This window comes from Narcine bancroftii, chromosome 1, assembly GCF_036971445.1.
Source record: "Narcine bancroftii isolate sNarBan1 chromosome 1, sNarBan1.hap1, whole genome shotgun sequence".
Lineage (NCBI taxonomy): Eukaryota > Metazoa > Chordata > Chondrichthyes > Torpediniformes > Narcinidae > Narcine > Narcine bancroftii.
In genome coordinates, this window is record NC_091469.1 from 248,478,866 (window position 1) to 248,498,039 (window position 19,174).

The 19,174-nt window shown below is 37.8% G+C and overlaps 1 protein-coding gene across 1 annotated transcript in view; it reads right to left on the reverse strand.

Annotated features, from left to right (window-relative positions):
• LOC138755144 (mucin-2-like) overlaps positions 1-19,174 on the reverse strand; it is a 238,272-nt gene that overhangs the window by 19,216 nt on the left and 199,882 nt on the right. Inside the window, exons 61-71 of the mRNA XM_069920567.1 lie at positions 18,123-18,335; positions 16,375-16,587; positions 14,627-14,839; positions 12,892-13,104; positions 11,144-11,356; positions 9,395-9,607; positions 7,647-7,859; positions 5,912-6,124; positions 4,163-4,375; positions 2,414-2,626; positions 666-878 (exon numbers count right to left, since the gene is read on the reverse strand). Coding sequence (XP_069776668.1) covers positions 666-878; positions 2,414-2,626; positions 4,163-4,375; positions 5,912-6,124; positions 7,647-7,859; positions 9,395-9,607; positions 11,144-11,356; positions 12,892-13,104; positions 14,627-14,839; positions 16,375-16,587; positions 18,123-18,335 — 2,343 coding nt within the window. The remainder of the gene's footprint in view (positions 1-665; positions 879-2,413; positions 2,627-4,162; positions 4,376-5,911; positions 6,125-7,646; positions 7,860-9,394; positions 9,608-11,143; positions 11,357-12,891; positions 13,105-14,626; positions 14,840-16,374; positions 16,588-18,122; positions 18,336-19,174) is intronic.

Sequence of the window (19,174 nt, forward strand, 5' to 3'; positions counted from 1 at the left end):
GCTGACTGAGCTGCTCTAAATGAAAATAACATGGACAGAAATTATTTGGTCATCTTGTCTGTGAGTCCATCGCAGTCCATTCGAAGCACTGACATCATGGGAGTTTGGATCATAGAGAAGAGTTTGGTTGCAGTGATTCGTGCAGAGGATAAGTAATAATTGCAGAATCTTTTCTCCGTGAGAGGATTGATAATCCGCAAGAGATGAGACTGTCACCTGGACAGGCTGGACTAGTGTCACACTACCAATCATGGAGAAAGAAGCAAATAATATTTCTAACAGAGGAGGATGGGCCATGAATTTTGCACCAACTACTTCCATTCATTACAGCTATGTTTCTCGACACAATGTGTATACTGAACATTAAATGACGAGGTTTCGGTTGTGGGCAAAATAAATGACATATCCTGAAGTTGATCAATTTAAATAAAATTTCTGGAGGTGAATTGGAGTAAAGTTTAGTTTATGGTAAGTTAATTTCCTCAGCTTAAACCTACACAGAAAAGCATTTCCATTCTGTGGTCATCCTGCTAAAATTATGAATTGGATTATCCTCTTGTCAATCTAAATCATTTTGTGCATTCAAGTCAGGTTAGCAGCAGATATTGCTGTCGATCTATTTTCAATGGATGATAAAACTTCTACACGGTAACTAATTGACTTACCAGCTGACATCCTTTGTCCGTGATTGTCACAGGTACAGGTTGAAGTTGCTGTTGGTGTTGTAGTTACTGTCATGGTTGTTTCCGTTGTTGGGGTTTCGACGGTGCTGGTGGTACTTTCACATCTTCCTGTATACTTCAGAAGTTCACAATCGTCCGTACACAGAGTGAAGTTACAGAGGCCTGATTTCCCAGCAGAAGTCACAATCGCCTGACCTGGAGGCAGAGTAATGATAATGAGTTTAAGGACATAAACTTTGTGCAATGTATATACGGACTGAAATACATACTTGATGCAGAAAACAGGATATTTTAAGATATAAGAAAAATATGAGAATCGATCTCTATTTATTTTTTTAAAGTTGGATTGAAAGCAATGAGGTAATCATGAAAATCTATTGAAAAATGCGTAGACCAGCATTAGAATAGTGTGTTCTGGTCAGGTCTTTCACTGCAGAAAAGGTATACATTCTTTTGAGCATATCCGAGGAGTTTCACCACAATGTGCCTGGTTCAGGACACATATCGTATGAAACAATGATAACAAATTTAGGGTTTTTCCCTTGAAAGAGTCAAAGGACGAGAGAAAAATCAGAGAGGAACACAAGATGATGATTAATAGTCTATAATTTGCTGCCAGGTGTAATAATAGTGAAAAGCAAATTCAAGATGACATCTGTTTATTGTGAGTGGAAGAAGTTTCATAGGAGATGATAGAGATATGATTTTGACACAGACACTGGTGGTTTCCTGGAAAGAATTGCCTGGCAAGGTGTAGGGTTTGTGAGAATGGAGACAATCAGAAGACACCGATGGCCATATGGATGAAGGAAAAAATATGTGATGAATCTTGGCAGATGGAAAATAGATTCTGTGGAATAGTTTTACACAAATGTGTACATACTATTGGCCTGAATGGCCAGCCCCGTTCTATGTTAAGTACTTGCTTAATTGTGAAGGGACAACAGAAACTTTAAATTAACTTATAGTTTTACATCCTTCCAATAAATCAATTGCATATCAGTCTCTGAGGAAATCAAGACAGAGTTGACTATGATCAAGATGCTCTTTGGCCAAAATAGTTCATGCTGATTGAGCTGCTCTAAATGAAAATAACATGGACAGAAATTATTTGGTCATCTTGTCTTTGAGTCCATCGCTGTCCATTCGAAGCACTGATATCACGGGAGTAAGGATTACAGAGAAGAGTTTCGTTGCAGTCATTGGTGCAGAGGATAAGTGATAATTGTAGAATCTTTTCTCCGTGAGAGGACTTATTATCCGCAAGAGATGAGAGTGTCTCCTGGAGAGGCTGGACTAATGTCACAATACCAATTATGGAGAAAGAAGCAAATAATATTTCAAAAAGAGGATAATTGGCCAGAATTTTGCACCAACAACTTCCATTCATTACATCTATGTTTCTCGACCCAATGTGTATACAGAACATTAAATGATGAGGTTTCGGTTGTTGGCTCTATAAATCACATATCCTGAAGTGGATCAATTTAAAGAAAAATTCTGCAGGTGAATTGGAGTAAAGTTTAGTTTATGGTAAGTTAATTTCCTCAGCCTAAACCTACACAGAAAAGCATTTCCATTCTGTGGTCATCCTGCTAAAATTATGAATTGGATTATCCTCTTGTCAATCTAAATCATTTTGTGCATTCAACTAAGGTTAGGAGCATATCTTGCTGTCAATCTGTTTTCAATGGATGATAAAACTTCTACACGGTAACTGTTTGACTTACCAGCTGACATCCTTTGTCCGTGATTGTCACAGGTACAGGTTGAAGTTGCTGTTGGTGTTGTAGTTACTGTCATGGTTGTTTCTGTTGTTGGGGTTTCAACGGTGCTGGTGGTACTTTCACATCTTCCTGTATACTTCAGAAGTTCACAATCGTCCGTACACAGAGTGAAGTTGCAGAGGCCTGATTTACCTGCAGAAGTCACAATCGCCTGACCTGGAGGCAGAGTAATGATAATAAAATTTAAGAAATAAACTTTGTGCAATGTATATACGGACGGAAATACATACTTGATGCAGAAAACAGTATATTTTATGATATAAGAAAAGTATGAGAATCGATCTGTATTTATTTTTTTAAATTTGGATTGAAAGCAATGAGGTAATCATGAAAATCTATTGAAAAATGCGTAGAGCACCATTAGAATAGTGTGTTCTTGTCAGGTCTTTCACAGCAGATAAGGTGTACATTCTTTTGAGCGTATCTGAGGAGTTTCACCACAATGTGCCTGGGTCAGGGCACATATCGTATGAAACAAGAATAACAAATGTAGGGATTTTCCCTCGAAAGAGTCAAAAGACGAGAGAAGAAATCAAAGAGGAACACAAGTTGATGATTAATCATCTATCATTTGTTACCAGGTGTCATAATAGCAAAAATCAGATTCAAGAGGACATCTTTTATTGTGAGTGGAAGAAGTTTCATAGGAGATGATGGAGATATGATTTTGACACAGACTCTGGTGGATTCCTGGAAAGCATTGCCAGGCAAGGTGTAGGTTTTGTGAGAATGGAGACAATCAGAAGACACCGATGGCCATATGGAAGAAGGAAAAAATATGTGTTGAAAATTGGCAGGGGCAAAATATATTGTGTGGAATAGATTTACACAAATGTGTACATACTATTGGCCTGAATGGCCAGCCCCGTTCTATGTTAAGTACTTGCATAATTGTGAAGGGACAACAGAGACTTTAAATTGACTTATATTTTTACATCCTTCCAATAAATCAATTGCAGATCAGTCTCTGAGAAAATCAAGGCAGAGTTGAATATGATCAAGATGCTCTTTGGCCAAAATAGTTCATGCTGACTGAGCTTCTCTAATTGAAAATAACATGGACAGAAATTATTTGGTCATCTTGTCTGTGAGTCCATCGCAGTCCATTCGAAACACTGACATCATGGGAGTTTGGATCATAGAGAAGAGTTTGGTTGCAGTGATTGGAGCAGAGGATAAGTAATAATTGCAGAATCTTTTCTCCGTGAGAGGATTGATAATCCGCAAGAGATGAGACTGTCACCTGGACAGGCTGGACTAGTGTCACACTACCAATCATGGAGAAAGAAGCAAATAATATTTCTAACAGAGGAGGATGGGCCATGAATTTTGCACCAACTACTTCCATTCATTACAGCTATGTTTCTCGACACAATGTGTATACTGAACATTAAATGACGAGGTTTCGGTTGTGGGCAAAATAAATGACATATCCTGAAGTTGATCAATTTAAATAAAATTTCTGGAGGTGAATTGGAGTAAAGTTTAGTTTATGGTAAGTTAATTTCCTCAGCTTAAACCTACACAGAAAAGCATTTCCATTCTGTGGTCATCCTGCTAAAATTATGAATTGGATTATCCTCTTGTCAATCTAAATCATTTTGTGCATTCAAGTCAGGTTAGCAGCAGATATTGCTGTCGATCTATTTTCAATGGATGATAAAACTTCTACACGGTAACTGTTTGACTTACCAGCTGACATCCTTTGTCCGTGATTGTCACAGGTACAGGTTGAAGTTGCTGTTGGTGTTGTAGTTACTGTCATGGTTGTTTCTGTTGTTGGGGTTTCAACGGTGCTGGTGGTACTTTCACATCTTCCTGTATACTTCAGAAGTTCACAATCGTCCGTACACAGAGTGAAGTTACAGAGGCCTGATTTACCTGCAGAAGTCACAATCGCTTGACCTGGAGGCAGAGTAATGAAAATGAATTTAAGGACATAAACTTTGTGCAATGTATATACGGACGGAAATACATACTTGATGCAGAAAACAGTATATTTTAAGATATAAGAAAAGTATGAGAATCGATCTGTATTTATTTTTTTAAATTTGGATTGAAAGCAATGAGGTAATCATGAAAATCTATTGAAAAATGCGTAGACCAGCAGTAGAATAGTGTGTTCTGGTCAGGTCTTTCACAGAAGATAAGGTGTACATTCTTTTGAGCGTATCTGAGGAGTTTCACCACAATGTGCCTGGGTCAGGGCACATATCGTATGAAACAAGAATAACAAATTTAGGGATTTTCCCTTGAAAGAGTCAAAGGACGATAGAAGAAATCAAAGAGGAACACAAGTTGATGATTAATCATCTATCATTTGCTACTAGGTGTCATAATAGCAAAAATCAGATTCAAGAGGACATTTTTTATTGTGAGTGGAAGAAGTTTCATAGGAGTTGATAGAGATATGATTTTGACACAGACACTGGTGGTTTCCTGGAAAGCATTGCCTGGCAAGGTGTAGGGTTTGTGAGAATGGAGACAATCAGAAGACACCGATGGCCATATGGATGAAGGAAAAAAAATGTGATGAATCTTGGCAGATGCAAAATAGATTGTGTGGAATAGTTTTACACAAATGTGTACATACTATTGGCCTGAATGGCCAGCCCCGTTCTATGTTATGTACTTGCTTAATTGTGAAGGGACAACAGAAACTTTAAATTAACTTATAGCTTTACTTCCTTCCAATAAATCAATTGCAGATCAGTCTCTGAGGAAATCAAGACAGAGTTGACTATGATCAAGATGCTCTTTGGCCAAAATAGTTCATGCTGACTGAGCTGCTCTAAATGAAAATAACATGGACAGAAATTATTTGGTCATCTTGTCTGTGAGTCCATCGCAGTCCATTCGAAGCACTGACATCATGGGAGTTTGGATCATAGAGAAGAGTTTGGTTGGAGTGATTGGAGCAGAGGATAAGTAATAATTGCAGAATCTTTTCTCCGTGAGAGGATTGATAATCCGCAAGAGATGAGACTGTCACCTGGACAGGCTGGACTAGTGTCACACTACCAATCATGGAGAAAGAAGCAAATAATATTTCTAACAGAGGAGGATGGGCCATGAATTTTGCACCAACTACTTCCATTCATTACAGCTATGTTTCTCGACACAATGTGTATACTGAACATTAAATGACGAGGTTTCGGTTGTGGGCAAAATAAATGACATATCCTGAAGTTGATCAATTTAAATAAAATTTCTGGAGGTGAATTGGAGTAAAGTTTAGTTTATGGTAAGTTAATTTCCTCAGCTTAAACCTACACAGAAAAGCATTTCCATTCTGTGGTCATCCTGCTAAAATTATGAATTGGATTATCCTCTTGTCAATCTAAATCATTTTGTGCATTCAAGTCAGGTTAGCAGCAGATATTGCTGTCGATCTATTTTCAATGGATCATAAAACTTCTACACGGTAACTAATTGACTTACCAGCTGACATCCTTTGTCCGTGATTGTCACAGGTACAGGTTGAAGTTGCTGTTGGTGTTGTAGTTACTGTCATGGTTGTTTCTGTTGTTGGGGTTTCGACGGTGCTGGTGGTACTTTCACATCTTCCTGTATACTTCAGAAGTTCACAATCGTCCGTACACAGAGTGAAGTTACAGAGGCCTGATTTCCCAGCAGAAGTCACAATCGCCTGACCTGGAGGCAGAGTAATGATAATGAGTTTAAGGACATAAACTTTGTGCAATGTATATACGGACTGAAATACATACTTGATGCAGAAAACAGGATATTTTAAGATATAAGAAAAATATGAGAATCGATCTCGATTTATTTTTTTAAAGTTGGATTGAAAGCAATGAGGTAATCATGAAAATCTATTGAAAAATGCGTAGACCAGCATTAGAATAGTGTGTTCTGGTCAGGTCTTTCACTGCAGAAAAGGTATACATTCTTTTGAGCGTATCCGAGGAGTTTCACCACAATGTGCCTGGTTCAGGACACATATCGTATGAAACAATGATAACAAATTTAGGGTTTTTCCCTTGAAAGAGTCAAAGGACGAGAGAAAAATCAGAGAGGAACACAAGATGATGATTAATCGTCTATAATTTGCTGCCAGGTGTAATAATAGTGAAAAGCAAATTCAAGAGGTCATCTTTTATTGTGAGTGGAAGAAGTTTCATAGGAGATGATGGAGATATGATTTTGACACAGACACTGGTGGATTCCTGGAAAGCATTGCCAGGCAAGGTGTAGGTTTTGTGAGAATGGAGACAATCAGAAGACACCGATGGCCATATGGATGAAGGAAAAAATATGTGATGAATCTTGGCAGGGGCAAAATAGATTGTATGGAATAGTTTTACACAAATGTGTACATACTATTGGCCTGAATGCTCAGCCCCAGTACTTGCTTAATTGTGAAGGGACAACAGAAACTTTAAATTAACATATAGTTTTACATCCTTCCAATAAATCAATTGCATATCAGTCTCTGAGGAAATCATGACAGAGTTGACTATGATCAAGATGCTCTTTGGCTAAAATAGTTCATGCTGATTGAGCTGCTCTAAATGAAAATAACATGGACAGAAATTATTTGGTCATCTTGTCTTTGTGTCCATCGCTGTCCATTCGAAGCACTGACATCACGGGAGTAAGGATCACAGAGAAGAGTTTCGTTGCAGTCATTGGTGCAGAGGATAAGTGATAATTGTAGAATCTTTTCTCCGTGAGAGGACTTATTATCCGCAAGAGATGAGAGTGTCTCCTGGAGAGGGTGGACTAAAATCACAATACCAATTATGGAGAAAGAAGCAAATAATATTTCAAAAAGAGGATAATTGGCCAGAATTTTGCACCAACAACTTCCATTCATTACAGCTATGTTTCTCGACCCAATGTGTATACAGAACATTAAATGACGAGGTTTCGTTGTTGGCTATATAAATCACATATCCTGAAGTTGATCAATTTAAAGAAAACTTCTGCAGGTGAATTGGAGTAAAGTTTAGTTTATGGTAAGTTAATTTCCTCAGCATAAACCTACACAGAAGAGCATTTACATTCTGTGGTCATCCTGCTAAAATTATGAATTGGATTATCCTCTTGTCAATCTAAATCATTTTGTGCATTCAACTAAGGTTAGGAGCATATCTTGCTGTCAATCTGTTTTCAATGGATGATAAAACTTCTACACTGTAACTGTTTGACTTACCAGCTGACATCCTTTGTCCGTGATTGTCACAGGTACAGGTTGAAGTTGCTGTTGGTGTTGTAGTTACTGTCATGGTTGTTTCTGTTGTTGGGGTTTCAACGGTGCTGGTGGTACTTTCACATCTTCCTGTATACTTCAGAAGTTCACAATCGTCCGTACACAGAGTGAAGTTACAGAGGCCTGATTTACCTGCAGAAGTCACAATCGCCTGACCTGGAGGCAGAGTAATGATAATGAATTTAAGAAATAAACTTTGTGCAATGTATATACGTACGGAAATACATACTTGATGCAGAAAACAGTATATTTTAAGATATAAGAAAAGTATGAGAATCGATCTGTATTTATTTTTTTAAATTTGGATTGAAAGCAATGAGGTAATCATGAAAATCTATTCAAAAATGCGTAGAGCACCATTAGAATAGTATGTTCTTGTCAGGTCTTTTACAGCAGATAAGGTGTACATTCTTTTGAGCGTATCTGAGGAGTTTCACCACAATGTGCCTGGGTCAGGGCACATATCGTATGAAACAAGAATAACAAATGTAGGGATTTTCCCTCGAAAGAGTCAAAAGACGAGAGAAGAAATCAAAGAGGAACACAAGTTGATGATTAATCATCTATCATTTGTTACCAGGTGTCATAATAGCAAAAATCAGATTTAAGAGGTCATCTTTTATTGTGAGTGGAAGAAGTTTCATAGGAGATGATGGAGATATGATTTTGACACAGACACTGGTGGATTCCTGGAAAGCATTGCCAGGCAAGGTGTAGGTTTTGTGAGAATGGAGACAATCAGAAGACACCGATGGCCATATGGAAGAAGGAAAAAATATGTGTTGAAAATTGGCAGGGGCGAAATATATTGTGTGGAATAGATTTACACAAATGTGTACATACTATTGGCCTGAATGGCCAGCCCCGTTCTATGTTAAGTACTTGCATAATTGTGAAGGGACAACAGAGACTTTAAATTGACTTATATTTTTACATAATTCCAATAAATCAATTGCAGATCAGTCTCTGAGAAAATCAAGGCAGAGTTGAATATGATCAAGATGCTCTTTGGCCAAAATAGTTCATGCTGACTGAACTTCTCTAATTGAAAATAAAATGGACAGAAATTATTTGGTCATCTTGTCTGTGAGTCCATCGCAGTCCATTCGAAACACTGACATCATGGGAGTTTGGATCATAGAGAAGAGTTTGGTTGGAGTGATTGGAGCAGAGGATAAGTAATAATTGCAGAATCTTTTCTCCGTGAGAGGATTGATAATCCGCAAGAGATGAGACTGTCACCTGGACAGGCTGGATTAGTGTCACACTACCAATCATGGAGAAAGAAGCAAATAATATTTCAAACAGAGGAGCATGGGCCATGAATTTTGCACCAACTACTTCCATTCATTACAGCTATGTTTCTCGACACAATGTGTATACAGAACATTAAATGACGAGATTTCGGTTGTAGGCTATATAAATCACATATCCTGAAGTTGATCAACTTAAATAAAATTTCTGGAGGTGAATTGGAGTAAAGTTTAGTTTATGGTAAGTTAATTTCCTCAGCCTAAACCTACACAGAAATGTATTTCCATTCTGTGGTCATTCTGCTAAAATTATGAATTGGATTATCGTCTCGACAATCTTACCCATTTTGTGCTTTCAACTAAGGTTAGGAGCATATCTTGCTGTCAACCTGTTTTCAATGGATGATAAAACTTCTACACGGTAACTATTCGACTTACCAGCTGACATCCTTTGTCCGTGATTGTCACAGGTACAGGTTGAAGTTGCTGTTGGTGTTGTAGTTACTGTCATGGTTGTTTCTGTTTTTGGGGTTTCAACGGTGCTGGTGGTACTTTCACATCTTCCTGTATACTTCAGAAGTTCACAATCGTCCGTACACAGAGTGAAGTTACAGAGGCCTGATTTACCTGCAGAAGTCACAATCGCCTGACCTGGAGGCAGAGTAATGAAAATGAATTTAAGGACATAAACTTTGTGCAATGTATATACGGACGGAAATACATACTTGATGCAGAAAACGGTATATTTTAAGATATAAGAAAAGTATGAGAATCGATCTGTATTTATTTTTTTAAATTTGGATTGAAAGCAATGAGGTAATCATGAAAATCTATTGAAAAATGCGTAGACCAGCAGTAGAATAGTGTGTTCTGGTCAGGTCTTTCACAGCAGATAAGGTGTACATTCTTTTGAGCGTATCTGAGGAGTTTCACCACAATGTGCCTGGGTCAGGGCACATATCGTATGAAACAAGAATAACAAATTTAGGGATTTTCCCTTGAAAGAGTCAAAGGACGATAGAAGAAATCAAAGAGGAACACAAGTTGATGATTAATCATCTATCATTTGCTACTAGGTGTCATAATAGCAAAAATCAGATTCAAGAGGACATTTTTTATTGTGAGTGGAAGAAGTTTTATAGGAGTTGATAGAGATATGATTTTGACACAGACACTGGTGGTTTCCTGGAAAGCATTGCCTGGCAAGGTGTAGGGTTTGTGAGAATGGAGACAATCAGAAGACACCGATGGCCATATGGATGAAGGAAAAAAAATGTGATGAATCTTGGCAGATGCAAAATAGATTGTGTGGAATAGTTTTACACAAATGTGTACATACTATTGGCCTGAATGGCCAGCCCCGTTCTATGTTAAGTACTTGCTTAATTGTGAAGGGACAACAGAAACTTTAAATTAACTTATAGCTTTACTTCCTTCCAATAAATCAATTGCAGATCAGTCTCTGAGGAAATCAAGACAGAGTTGACTATGATCAAGATGCTCTTTGGCCAAAATAGTTCATGCTGACTGAGCTGCTCTAAATGAAAATAACATGGACAGAAATTATTTGGTCATCTTGTCTGTGAGTCCATCGCAGTCCATTCGAAGCACTGACATCATGGGAGTTTGGATCATAGAGAAGAGTTTGGTTGCAGTGATTCGTGCAGAGGATAAGTAATAATTGCAGAATCTTTTCTCCGTGAGAGGATTGATAATCCGCAAGAGATGAGACTGTCACCTGGACAGGCTGGACTAGTGTCACACTACCAATCATGGAGAAAGAAGCAAATAATATTTCTAACAGAGGAGGATGGGCCATGAATTTTGCACCAACTACTTCCATTCATTACAGCTATGTTTCTCGACACAATGTGTATACTGAACATTAAATGACGAGGTTTCGGTTGTGGGCAAAATAAATGACATATCCTGAAGTTGATCAATTTAAATAAAATTTCTGGAGGTGAATTGGAGTAAAGTTTAGTTTATGGTAAGTTAATTTCCTCAGCTTAAACCTACACAGAAAAGCATTTCCATTCTGTGGTCATCCTGCTAAAATTATGAATTGGATTATCCTCTTGTCAATCTAAATCATTTTGTGCATTCAAGTCAGGTTAGCAGCAGATATTGCTGTCGATCTATTTTCAATGGATGATAAAACTTCTACACGGTAACTAATTGACTTACCAGCTGACATCCTTTGTCCGTGATTGTCACAGGTACAGGTTGAAGTTGCTGTTGGTGTTGTAGTTACTGTCATGGTTGTTTCCGTTGTTGGGGTTTCGACGGTGCTGGTGGTACTTTCACATCTTCCTGTATACTTCAGAAGTTCACAATCGTCCGTACACAGAGTGAAGTTACAGAGGCCTGATTTCCCAGCAGAAGTCACAATCGCCTGACCTGGAGGCAGAGTAATGATAATGAGTTTAAGGACATAAACTTTGTGCAATGTATATACGGACTGAAATACATACTTGATGCAGAAAACAGGATATTTTAAGATATAAGAAAAATATGAGAATCGATCTCTATTTATTTTTTTAAAGTTGGATTGAAAGCAATGAGGTAATCATGAAAATCTATTGAAAAATGCGTAGACCAGCATTAGAATAGTGTGTTCTGGTCAGGTCTTTCACTGCAGAAAAGGTATACATTCTTTTGAGCGTATCCGAGGAGTTTCACCACAATGTGCCTGGTTCAGGACACATATCGTATGAAACAATGATAACAAATTTAGGGTTTTTCCCTTGAAAGAGTCAAAGGACGAGAGAAAAATCAGAGAGGAACACAAGATGATGATTAATCGTCTATAATTTGCTGCCAGGTGTAATAATAGTGAAAAGCAAATTCAAGAGGACATCTGTTTATTGTGAGTGGAAGAAGTTTCATAGGAGATGATAGAGATATGATTTTGACACAGACACTGGTGGTTTCCTGGAAAGAATTGCCTGGCAAGGTGTAGGGTTTGTGAGAATGGAGACAATCAGAAGACACCGATGGCCATATGGATGAAGGAAAAAATATGTGATGAATCTTGGCAGATGGAAAATAGATTCTGTGGAATAGTTTTACACAAATGTGTACATACTATTGGCCTGAATGGCCAGCCCCGTTCTATGTTAAGTACTTGCTTAATTGTGAAGGGACAACAGAAACTTTAAATTAACTTATAGTTTTACATCCTTCCAATAAATCAATTGCATATCAGTCTCTGAGGAAATCAAGACAGAGTTGACTATGATCAAGATGCTCTTTGGCCAAAATAGTTCATGCTGATTGAGCTGCTCTAAATGAAAATAACATGGACAGAAATTATTTGGTCATCTTGTCTTTGAGTCCATCGCTGTCCATTCGAAGCACTGATATCACGGGAGTAAGGATTACAGAGAAGAGTTTCGTTGCAGTCATTGGTGCAGAGGATAAGTGATAATTGTAGAATCTTTTCTCCGTGAGAGGACTTATTATCCGCAAGAGATGAGAGTGTCTCCTGGAGAGGCTGGACTAATGTCACAATACCAATTATGGAGAAAGAAGCAAATAATATTTCAAAAAGAGGATAATTGGCCAGAATTTTTCACCAACAACTTCCATTCATTACATCTATGTTTCTCGACCCAATGTGTATACAGAACATTAAATGACGAGGTTTCGGTTGTTGGCTCTATAAATCACATATCCTGAAGTGGATCAATTTAAAGAAAAATTCTGCAGGTGAATTGGAGTAAAGTTTAGTTTATGGTAAGTTAATTTCCTCAGCCTAAACCTACACAGAAAAGCATTTCCATTCTGTGGTCATCCTGCTAAAATTATGAATTGGATTATCCTCTTGTCAATCTAAATCATTTTGTGCATTCAACTAAGGTTAGGAGCATATCTTGCTGTCAATCTGTTTTCAATGGATGATAAAACTTCTACACGGTAACTGTTTGACTTACCAGCTGACATCCTTTGTCCGTGATTGTCACAGGTACAGGTTGAAGTTGCTGTTGGTGTTGTAGTTACTGTCATGGTTGTTTCTGTTGTTGGGGTTTCAACGGTGCTGGTGGTACTTTCACATCTTCCTGTATACTTCAGAAGTTCACAATCGTCCGTACACAGAGTGAAGTTGCAGAGGCCTGATTTACCTGCAGAAGTCACAATCGCCTGACCTGGAGGCAGAGTAATGATAATGAATTTAAGAAATAAACTTTGTGCAATGTATATACGGACGGAAATACATACTTGATGCAGAAAACAGTATATTTTATGATATAAGAAAAGTATGAGAATCGATCTGTATTTATTTTTTTAAATTTGGATTGAAAGCAATGAGGTAATCATGAAAATCTATTGAAAAATGCGTAGACCAGCAGTAGAATAGTGTGTTCTGGTCAGGTCTTTCACAGCAGATAAGGTGTACATTCTTTTGAGCGTATCTGAGGAGTTTCACCACAATGTGCCTGGGTCAGGGCACATATCGTATGAAACAAGAATAACAAATGTAGGGATTTTCCCTCGAAAGAGTCAAAAGACGAGAGAAGAAATCAAAGAGGAACACAAGTTGATGATTAATCATCTATCATTTGTTACCAGGTGTCATAATAGCAAAAATCAGATTCAAGAGGACATCTTTTATTGTGAGTGGAAGAAGTTTCATAGGAGATGATGGAGATATGATTTTGACACAGACTCTGGTGGATTCCTGGAAAGCATTGCCAGGCAAGGTGTAGGTTTTGTGAGAATGGAGACAATCAGAAGACACCGATGGCCATATGGATGAAGGAAAAAATATGTGATGAATCTTGGCAGGGGAAAAATAGATTGTATGGAATAGTTTTACACAAATGTGTACATACTATTGGCCTGAATGCTCAGCCCCAGTACTTGCTTAATTGTGAAGGGACAACAGAAACTTTAAATTAACATATAGTTTTACATCCTTCCAATAAATCAATTGCATATCAGTCTCTGAGGAAATCATGACAGAGTTGACTATGATCAAGATGCTCTTTGGCTAAAATAGTTCATGCTGATTGAGCTGCTCTAAATGAAAATAACATGGACAGAAATTATTTGGTCATCTTGTCTTTGTGTCCATCGCTGTCCATTCGAAGCACTGACATCACGGGAGTAAGGATCACAGAGAAGAGTTTCGTTGCAGTCATTGGTGCAGAGGATAAGTGATAATTGTAGAATCTTTTCTCCGTGAGAGGACTTATTATCCGCAAGAGATGAGAGTGTCTCCTGGAGAGGCTGGACTAAAATCACAATACCAATTATGGAGAAAGAAGCAAATAATATTTCAAAAAGAGGATAATTGGCCAGAATTTTGCACCAACAACTTCCATTCATTACAGCTATGTTTCTCGACCCAATGTGTATACAGAACATTAAATGACGAGGTTTCGTTGTTGGCTATATAAATCACATATCCTGAAGTTGATCAATTTAAAGAAAACTTCTGCAGGTGAATTGGAGTAAAGTTTAGTTTATGGTAAGTTAATTTCCTCAGCATAAACCTACACAGAAAAGCATTTCCATTCTGTGGTCATCCTGCTAAAATTATGAATTGGATTATCCTCTTGTCAATCTAAATCATTTTGTGCATTCAACTAAGGTTAGGAGCATATCTTGCTGTCAATCTGTTTTCAATGGATGATAAAACTTCTACACGGTAACTGTTTGACTTACCAGCTGACATCCTTTGTCCGTGATTGTCACAGGTACAGGTTGAAGTTGCTGTTGGTGTTGTAGTTACTGTCATGGTTGTTTCTGTTGTTGGGGTTTCAACGGTGCTGGTGGTACTTTCACATCTTCCTGTATACTTCAGAAGTTCACAATCGTCCGTACACAGAGTGAAGTTACAGAGGCCTGATTTACCTGCAGAAGTCACAATCGCCTGACCTGGAGGCAGAGTAATGATAATGAATTTAAGAAATAAACTTTGTGCAATGTATATACGTACGGAAATACATACTTGATGCAGAAAACAGTATATTTTAAGATATAAGAAAAGTATGAGAATCGATCTGTATTTATTTTTTTAAATTTGGATTGAAAGCAATGAGGTAATCATGAAAATCTATTCAAAAATGCGTAGAGCACCATTAGAATAGTATGTTCTTGTCAGGTCTTTTACAGCAGATAAGGTGTACATTCTTTTGAGCGTATCTGAGGAGTTTCACCACAATGTGCCTGGGTCAGGGCACATATCGTATGAAACAAGAATAACAAATGTAGGGATTTTCCCTCGAAAGAGTCAAAAGACGAGAGAAGAAATCAAAGAGGAACACAAGTTGATGATTAATCATCTATCATTTGTTACCAGGTGTCATAATAGCAAAAATCAGATTTAAGAGGTCATCTTTTATTGTGAGTGGAAGAAGTTTCATAGGAGATGATGGAGATATGATTTTGACACAGACACTGGTGGATTCCTGGAAAGCATTGCCAGGCAAGGTGTAGGTTTTGTGAGAATGGAGACAATCAGAAGACACCGATGGCCATATGGAAGAAGGAAAAAATATGTGTTGAAAATTGGCAGGGGCAAAATATATTGTGTGGAATAGATTTACACAAATGTGTACATACTATTGGCCTGAATGGCCAGCCCCGTTCTATGTTAAGTACTTGCATAATTGTGAAGGGACAACAGAGACTTTAAATTGACTTATATTTTTACATAATTCCAATAAATCAATTGCAGATCAGTCTCTGAGAAAATCAAGGCAGAGTTGAATATGATCAAGATGCTCTTTGGCCAAAATAGTTCATGCTGACTGAACTTCTCTAATTGAAAATAACATGGACAGAAATTATTTGGTCATCTTGTCTGTGAGTCCATCGCAGTCCATTCGAAACATTGACATCATGGGAGTTTGGATCATAGAGAAGAGTTTGGTTGCAGTGATTGGAGCAGAGGATAAGTAATAATTGCAGAATCTTTTCTCCGTGAGAGGATTGATAATCCGCAAGAGATGAGACTGTCACCTGGACAGGCTGGATTAGTGTCACACTACCAATCATGGAGAAAGAAGCAAATAATATTTCAAACAGAGGAGCATGGGCCATGAATTTTGCACCAACTACTTCCATTCATTACAGCTATGTTTCTCGACACAATGTGTATACAGAACATTAAATGACGAGATTTCGGTTGTAGGCTATATAAATCACATATCCTGAAGTTGATCAACTTAAATAAAATTTCTGGAGGTGAATTGGAGTAAAGTTTAGTTTATGGTAAGTTAATTTCCTCAGCCTAAACCTACACAGAAATGTATTTCCATTCTGTGGTCATTCTGCTAAAATTATGAATTGGATTATCGTCTCGACAATCTTACCCATTTTGTGCTTTCAACTAAGGTTAGGAGCATATCTTGCTGTCAACCTGTTTTCAATGGATGATAAAACTTCTACACGGTAACTATTCGACTTACCAGCTGACATCCTTTGTCCGTGATTGTCACAGGTACAGGTTGAAGTTGCTGTTGGTGTTGTAGTTACTGTCATGGTTGTTTCTGTTTTTGGGGTTTCAACGGTGCTGGTGGTACTTTCACATCTTCCTGTATACTTCAGAAGTTCACAATCGTCCGTACACAGAGTGAAGTTACAGAGGCCTGATTTACCTGCAGAAGTCACAATCGCCTGACCTGGAGGCAGAGTAATGAAAATGAATTTAAGGACATAAACTTTGTGCAATGTATATACGGACGGAAATACATACTTGATGCAGAAAACGGTATATTTTAAGATATAAGAAAAGTATGAGAATCGATCTGTATTTATTTTTTTAAATTTGGATTGAAAGCAATGTGGTAATCATGAAAATCTATTGAAAAATGCGTAGACCAGCAGTAGAATAGTGTGTTCTGGTCAGGTCTTTCACAGCAGATAAGGTGTACATTCTTTTGAGCGTATCTGAGGAGTTTCACCACAATGTGCCTGGGTCAGGGCACATATCGTATGAAACAAGAATAACAAATTTAGGGATTTTCCCTTGAAAGAGTCAAAGGACGATAGAAGAAATCAAAGAGGAACACAAGTTGATGATTAATCATCTATCATTTGCTACTAGGTGTCATAATAGCAAAAATCAGATTCAAGAGGACATTTTTTATTGTGAGTGGAAGAAGTTTTATAGGAGTTGATAGAGATATGATTTTGACACAGACACTGGTGGTTTCCTGGAAAGCATTGCCTGGCAAGGTGTAGGGTTTGTGAGAATGGAGACAATCAGAAGACACCGATGGCCATATGGATGAAGGAAAAAAAATGTGATGAATCTTGGCAGATGCAAAATAGATTGTGTGGAATAGTTTTACACAAATGTGTACATACCATTGGCCTGAATGGCCAGCCCCGTTCTATGTTAAGTACTTGCTTAATTGTGAAGGGACAACAGAAACTTTAAATTAACTTATAGCTTTACTTCCTTCCAATAAATCAATTGCAGATCAGTCTCTGAGGAAATCAAGACAGAGTTGACTATGATCAAGATGCTCTTTGGCCAAAATAGTTCATGCTGACTGAGCTGCTCTAAATGAAAATAACATGGACAGAAATTATTTGGTCATCTTGTCTGTGAGTCCATCGCAGTCCATTCGAAGCACTGACATCATGGGAGTTTGGATCATAGAGAAGAGTTTGGTTGCAGTGATTCGTGCAGAGGATAAGTAATAATTGCAGAATCTTTTCTCCGTGAGAGGATTGATAATCCGCAAGAGATGAGACTGTCACCTGGACAGGCTGGACTAGTGTCACACTACCAATCATGGAGAAAGAAGCAAATAATATTTCTAACAGAGGAGGATGGGCCATGAATTTTGCACCAACTACTTCCATTCATTACAGCTATGTTTCTCGACACAATGTGTATACTGAACATTAAATGACGAGGTTTCGGTTGTGGGCAAAATAAATGACATATCTGAAGTTGATCAATTTAAATAAAATTTCTGGAGGTGAATTGGAGTAAAGTTTAGTTTATGGTAAGTTAATTTCCTCAGCTTAAACCTACACAGAAAAGCATTTCCATTCTGTGGTCATCCTGCTAAAATTATGAATTGGATTATCCTCTTGTCAATCTAAATCATTTTGTGCATTCAAGTCAGGTTAGCAGCAGATATTGCTGTCGATCTATTTTCAATGGATGATAAAACTTCTACACGGTAACTAATTGACTTACCAGCTGACATCCTTTGTCCGTGATTGTCACAGGTACAGGTTGAAGTTGCTGTTGGTGTTGTAGTTACTGTCATGGTTGTTTCCGTTGTTGGGGTTTCGACGGTGCTGGTGGTACTTTCACATCTTCCTGTATACTTCAGAAGTTCACAATCGTCCGTACACAGAGTGAAGTTACAGAGGCCTGATTTCCCAGCAGAAGTCACAATCGCCTGACCTGGAGGCAGAGTAATGATAATGAGTTTAAGGACATAAACTTTGTGCAATGTATATACGGACTGAAATACATACTTGATGCAGAAAACAGGATATTTTAAGATATAAGAAAAATATGAGAATCGATCTCGATTTATTTTTTTAAAGTTGGATTGAAAGCAATGAGGTAATCATGAAAATCTATTGAAAAATGCGTAGACCAGCATTAGAATAGTGTGTTCTGGTCAGGTCTTTCACTGCAGAAAAGGTATACATTCTTTTGAGCATATCCGAGGAGTTTCACCACAATGTGCCTGGTTCAGGACACATATCGTATGAAACAATGATAACAAATTTAGGGTTTTTCCCTTGAAAGAGTCAAAGGACGAGAGAAAAATCAGAGAGGAACACAAGATGATGATTAATCGTCTATAATTTGCTGCCAGGTGTAATAATAGTGAAAAGCAAATTCAAGAGGACATCTGTTTATTGTGAGTGGAAGAAGTTTCATAGGAGATGATAGAGATATGATTTTGACACAGACACTGGTGGTTTCCTGGAAAGAATTGCCTGGCAAGGTGTAGGGTTTGTGAGAATGGAGACAATCAGAAGACACCGATGGCCATATGGATGAAGGAAAAAATATGTGATGAATCTTGGCAGATGGAAAATAGATTCTGTGGAATAGTTTTACACAAATGTGTACATACTATTGGCCTGAATGGCCAGCCCCGTTCTATGTTAAGTACTTGCTTAATTGTGAAGGGACAACAGAAACTTTAAATTAACTTATAGTTTTACATCCTTCCAATAAATCAATTGCATATCAGTCTCTGAGGAAATCAAGACAGAGTTGACTAT